This window comes from Myripristis murdjan, chromosome 13, assembly GCF_902150065.1.
Source record: "Myripristis murdjan chromosome 13, fMyrMur1.1, whole genome shotgun sequence".
Classification (NCBI taxonomy): Eukaryota; Metazoa; Chordata; class Actinopteri; order Holocentriformes; family Holocentridae; genus Myripristis; species Myripristis murdjan.
The window spans coordinates 6,563,126-6,568,859 of record NC_043992.1 but is presented as its reverse complement, the minus strand read 5'-3'; the positions used below and the strand labels follow the sequence as shown (position 1 = coordinate 6,568,859).

The 5,734-nt window shown below is 41.5% G+C and overlaps 1 protein-coding gene across 4 annotated transcripts in view; it reads left to right on the top strand.

Annotated features, from left to right (window-relative positions):
• Positions 1 to 5,457, top strand: part of spint2 (serine peptidase inhibitor, Kunitz type, 2) — a 28,558-nt gene extending 23,101 nt beyond the window's left edge. For all 4 annotated transcript variants that reach the window (XM_030067372.1, XM_030067374.1, XM_030067373.1 and 1 more), the window contains 4 exons: positions 324 to 494; positions 1,168 to 1,218; positions 1,320 to 1,428; positions 2,470 to 5,457. In XM_030067372.1, coding sequence (XP_029923232.1) covers positions 324 to 494; positions 1,168 to 1,218; positions 1,320 to 1,428; positions 2,470 to 2,560 — 422 coding nt within the window. In that variant the 3' untranslated portion in view covers positions 2,561 to 5,457. The remainder of the gene's footprint in view (positions 1 to 323; positions 495 to 1,167; positions 1,219 to 1,319; positions 1,429 to 2,469) is intronic.
• The last annotated feature ends 277 nt before the right edge of the window (positions 5,458 to 5,734 follow it).

The following is a 5,734-nucleotide window of genomic DNA, read 5'->3' as shown; positions in this document are numbered from 1 at the left end:
GATCTGTGCATGGGTTTGAGGAACGCACAGTGCAGGGCAGGAATTCAACTGAATTTGCATTAAATCTGGTTGTTTTAACCAGGATTATGCTTCAAGATGTTTTTTCTTCAACTACATTAAGCTCCCGCTTATAGGCTAACATGCAATTTTGCAAATTTCCAGATTATTCCTGTAAATTCCTCTTAATTCCCATATATTCCTATTAATTCCAATGGACAGTTTCCAACTTTGATAATTCCCGGAATTTTGCAACCCTAATGTTGATGTGTGTTGATCTGTGTTGTGTAGTGTGTTGATGTGTGCTGTGGTGTGTCTGCCGGCAGAGTACTGCACCGCCGCCTCAGAGCCCGGCCCCTGCCGTGCTGCCTTCCCCATGTTCTTCTTCAACCCCGCCTCTGGGACCTGCCAGTCATTCATCTACGGAGGTTGCAGGGGCAACAAGAACCGCTATGGCACCATGGAGGAGTGTATGACCCGCTGCGCCGGCAGTGGAGGTGAAGAGATTGATCTAATGATTTGTTTACTGTGTTTTTACTTTCATATTGGGGCCATTGTAGTGGAACCTTTTTTTCTGTAGGAGAGGGGGTTCATGTTAGAAGAAACTCCTAAATTTGTAGGGGGAAAAAAATCGTTATCTAATAAAATGATCCACTCCACGTGCACCAACAGAAAGAAATTCTGTTTCATTTTTCATTTTCATTTTTCTTATTCAATTACTGTCAGAAAGGAGAGTGACCCTTATAGAGAAATGCTGTCTGCTGAGCCACTTTTCATTCATAATTCACAACATTTTAAATGGAAGTGCAATACATTATGTTTTTAAGTGCATTATCCTTGTTGTCTGTCCTTAATTGTCTTCTTGGTTGCGCAGATCAGGAGTAGCGCTCCTAATTTCATCAATAATAAATGATGATAAAGGCTTTCTGTTCTGTTCTGTATTCAGTTGTATATCCTACACGGATAGATCCATGTTAAACTGAGACCGTGGCAGACTGAGCTTCCACTGGCCAGTTATCAGAATTTTTAAAAAACCTCCCTGGCTGAATAAACATTAAAAGTTGAGAGTTTAAATGGGTCTCCATTTTTATGATAGGCTCAGTCAGTTTTCATATTTTTCTGTAGCATGTCTGGTTCCGTCTTTTCTAACTGCAGCCACTCCCTCCTCAGGTTGGTTTGACGGGCGAGGGCACGGACAGCCTCGAGACCGCTGGACTCCTGGTCAGTTTCCATGCCGCACACCAAAAACACTCATCACCTCAGCTCGGCGCAGCTTTTGAAGTGGTCTTTGAATGAAACTCTTGTCTAACCTTGTCTTGCAGCCTTCTTCCTCATTGGTACTCTGGCTGTGATCTCCCTCCTGCTGCTGGCTACGCTGGTTGTCATGACGATGCGACGCAACAGGCTGCCTCGCCAATCTTCCTCTGTCAGGTGCAGTAATACTGACCAATGAACTATAAACTAATTACATAAATGTCACATAACAACAGAACAAAGTTCCCCGAAGAACTTCCTCTATCAGATGATTTCGGGTGGTGTTGCTCTGTTTTGTTCATATCTGTAAGTTTCTTCAAAACCTGCACAAATATGGAGGAAATAAACAGAGAGTACGGACAGAACGTGCCGCCTGTATCCGGATTTAACATACGGATTTAACGTTGAGTATAAACAGAGCTTTAAGGCCTCGGTTCAGAATCAAACACGGGTCCCGGCTGTAAGGACATAGCTTTAAAATATGGCACATGCTCTTCTACCAGGTGAACCCCTGGGGCACCCCCTAGTGCCAAGATTTTTGATGGTTAGACTTAACAGGGAATAACACCAACATTTACAGTAGTGTTCTCAAACAGATACCGGTATCTCGCCGGTCCAGTAACCAATAACCTCTGTTTTCTGTTGGCACTGAGGAGCAACAAGTTTAGGCTCATCCAAGACCTAATTAAATTTTCAGATTAACACACTTTTAGGGTTAGGAGTTCAGTTTAGTTTATAGAATTGAGTGTCATCAGTGTTGCAATGAAAATGAATGACATATTCTTGATTGTTTTCACCAAGTGGTACCAAACCAAGCCAACCTGTATTCATGTAAGGCATCCAGGAGTTGATGTGCTCAACACACTGAACCAGGTGGGGCTGTGGAGCAGCAGGTGACATAGACAAGTACCCAGTGGCATCATGTAGAGACTGAACATTATAGGGCCAAGAGCGGAGCCCTGGGGCATCCCACAGGTTACATTGAAGTTAGATCACAGGGGGACACAAGGGAAGTAAATTCTCTATTCACATGGTAGCATGTAAATAGAGAACAGCACAGTTTTGAGTTATTTACTCAGGAGTTAAAGCTGATTTGCATGCAGCAGGATAAACCAACCAAGAGATCTCAAATTCTCTGAGGTGGTCCTTGTATGATACCCAACCCATTTGTGCAAGACCGAATTTATTTATGATTCTGTTCTTCTCTGCCCCCCTCAGTGACAAGGAGGAGTTGCTTCCAGATCCAGATGAGCAGTCCTCAGTGGAGTCTCTGTCCATCCCAGAGAGCCCCACAGCAGGCAAAGCCTGAGGCGAAGATGGGCTACCGGGTTTTTTTTTGTTTGTTTGTTTGTTTTCCAAGGGAAAATCTACCCTAAAACTGACTTGAAATATTTTATTCCTGTGATTTCTGGTTCTTAAACATGTTCAGCCCCCGAAACCCACATTGGAGCCCTGGTCTCTCACCCTGGTGACCAGACTCACCCTTGTGCCTTGAAGACTCACCAGAATTCGGGTCCCAAGCCAGCAGTTTTAAGAAACCAAGATCTTTGATGTCATCAAAGGCATAACTTTAGACATACTTTGATGCCTTGGTGCAAGATCATAGGAATAACTTAACAAGTTTTTGGGTGGATTTTTGCTTTGAGTATCTGAGCTGTATGGGGTTAGCTAATAGACCTTTCTGTTCCTCCTTTGTTGTAAACTTCAGGCCTGGGTCAAAGGGTCTTTGATACATAAAAATCTCCGAATCCCAGTTGGTATCATTTTACTGTAAACATTTAATTTTTTAACTAGAGTAAATGAAACCACTTCACTCGAAGAACTGGCTTTAAACCGCTGTGACAGCACTCTGGAACAAGTCCATTGTCTCTTAAACGAGTTCTCCAAGAATATTTAAATACATACATACATATACATTAAACATTTTAAGAGCAAAAATATTTTTCATTTGACCCAGGGCTGATGTCAAGCACAGTTGCAAACCCTGGACGCAGGAACAGGAACAGTTTCCTGTGAAACCCACATCATGTGGTCACGTGCTATCAGATACACTGGAACCACAAATTGATTAAAATGAAGAAAAAAAAAAGAGGTTTTGAAATTTTTGCATGAACGCCTTTCAGAACTGGATGATGAGGCCAGAAACTGTCATCTGTCTCAACATGGCAGAGAAATCTGTCAAGAGAAACGTGGAAAAAAATAAGTTTGTTGAGTTGGAGGACGTCCAGGTTTGTTTATCGTTTGTCCAGGTTTGATTTTTACCACATGAATGTAAAACTCATCAAACTGTTCATGTTGATGTCCAGGCTTTACAGTGAAGTAACAACAGAGTCTGTTGAAATCAAAGCACATGAGATGTAGTCTTCTCTGTCTAATCCATCATTTACTACCACTGTTTGTACTTGATAACATGATGAAGATACGCAGCGCTGGTTGTATGTTCTTGGTCCAGGGTTTGAGCTGAGCTTTGATTGTTTATTAGTTTGGTTGTTGTTTTTTTCTAGACTTTGTTGTTTTAGATGTCCTCTTGATTTGAGTTTCCTGCTGAAGCCTTCAGGTCAGTTCTGCTTCACGTCAGTGAGTCTCAGCTTGCTGCTGAAGCGGCCCTGTTAGCAACATGGCCGATGATGCCTTTGTATTTGGACAGATCGTGGGCGGGGCCAAAGAGATTGTGGGCGGGACCAAAACCCTCTGATTGGATCTGTGTACGTCTGCAAAGATCTGAACAGGCAAATCGAGCATCCTCCGCCTCTCTGGTGCTGTCTCATGTAATGTGTTTGGAAGAGTTAACACAGCTAGTCAGCAAGCGCTAATTAGACAGATTTATCAAAAATAAGCAAGTAGAAATCAATAAAATGATAAATCAGAGACAACAATTGATACAGCTGTTCTCCAAGATTCATTTGCTGCAGGAAGCTGGGTAGCTGAAACTTCTGACGTTCTTCAGATAAAACTATTGGCAGGGAAACTAAGAAGCTGGAAAATCTGAGTGGCTGCTTATTAAAACTGACAATGAAAATTTCTGGAAAGCAGCAGCATCTTCTGACGCTAACGAACACCGTAAACTGTCTGGATCAAAGTCTCAGCTAAAGATAGATGAAGTTCAATAAAGAGCTAACACTTGGATGTTTTTTTGTTTTTTTTTTCAAATTGAAAGTTTGAGCTGCCTTCGGGCTGAGATCTGCTGAGCGGCTCATGAAGGAGATGGAGGACGTGCGCGATCTACTGTCAAACTGCCGGCTCTGTTTTTAGTTTCGACTTTAAAATCACATTAAAACATGAAGATGCCACATGAAGGATTTCCTCAGTAAAACAAAGAAATTTATGCTTTTAAAGAAAGGTACCAGCCATCTGTCTTCTACAGATATATTTATATATTATGATTTTTAAATTTTTTGGCATCAGAATGATTTGGAATGAATTTGGAAACCATCGTCCATCATGGCTGGTAAATGGGGAAAAAACTCCCTGCTCTCATGGATTTCTCAGGCCTTATATTCAGTTCACTGATTTGTTATCACTCTTGATTTAATTGTACTAATGATAATAATGAGAATTTCTTTTCACAAAGCCCCACATTCAGTCTGAAACGTTGGCTTCATGTGATTAAAGTTAACTGTCTTTCTGTAAACGAGTGAAACCACTCCTCTGCTAAGTTGCACTTTCAAACACCGCCGTGTCTTCAAATATTAGAAAAACAATGTGGAAATCAAGATATATCTGTTTTTTAATGTTATGAGTTGCAAATGAACTTGATTTACTAATGTTTGCGGTGACACTGCTGATCAGGGCTGGGTATCGATAGAAACATCAGCTATAAACCAAATATTGATTTGGGTTTTAACTCTGCAGAGGTATGGAGAATCTCTCATTTTCTCAAACTTTTCTGCATTTTGTTGTGAGAAAATGACTGTAAAGGAAAGGCAATATCGTAAATATATAAGCGAGAAAGTGATTTTATCTGTTGGCTGATGAAATATCAACGCTAACCTGGAAATTGAGAAAGATTTGATTTTGGAAATGTTAAGGAGAGAAACTGAGTTATACCCAGCCCAGCTGATATATGGAAGGACTCATAATGAATATCTGTATGCATTTTAAACGTGTGTATATCTGCTGTACTCTGCACTCCGAGCGTCTAACCTGTCTCTCTGTACCGACTCTCAACTCGTTTTTTACAATAAAACTGGACATTTCTTCTGCTTTGAGTCTGAGGTGAACTCCTTAAAGTGACCAGAGGCCTGTACCATAAAGCTGGATTAACATAGTCGGGCTTTCTCTTACTTATGTGGCTTCACTTAACGAGACATCAGCACTCAGGATTTTCGGTACCATAAAGCCGGCTATCAACTCACTAATTCAACCCAGGCTTTCCAATCTAGATCTGTGCGCGCTCACATAAAAAGGGCGGAGTTTGCTGCATGCAACCAATCGCAGACATGGAAAAATCTACCCGAGCCGCATACGTCACAACCGAGGAGTA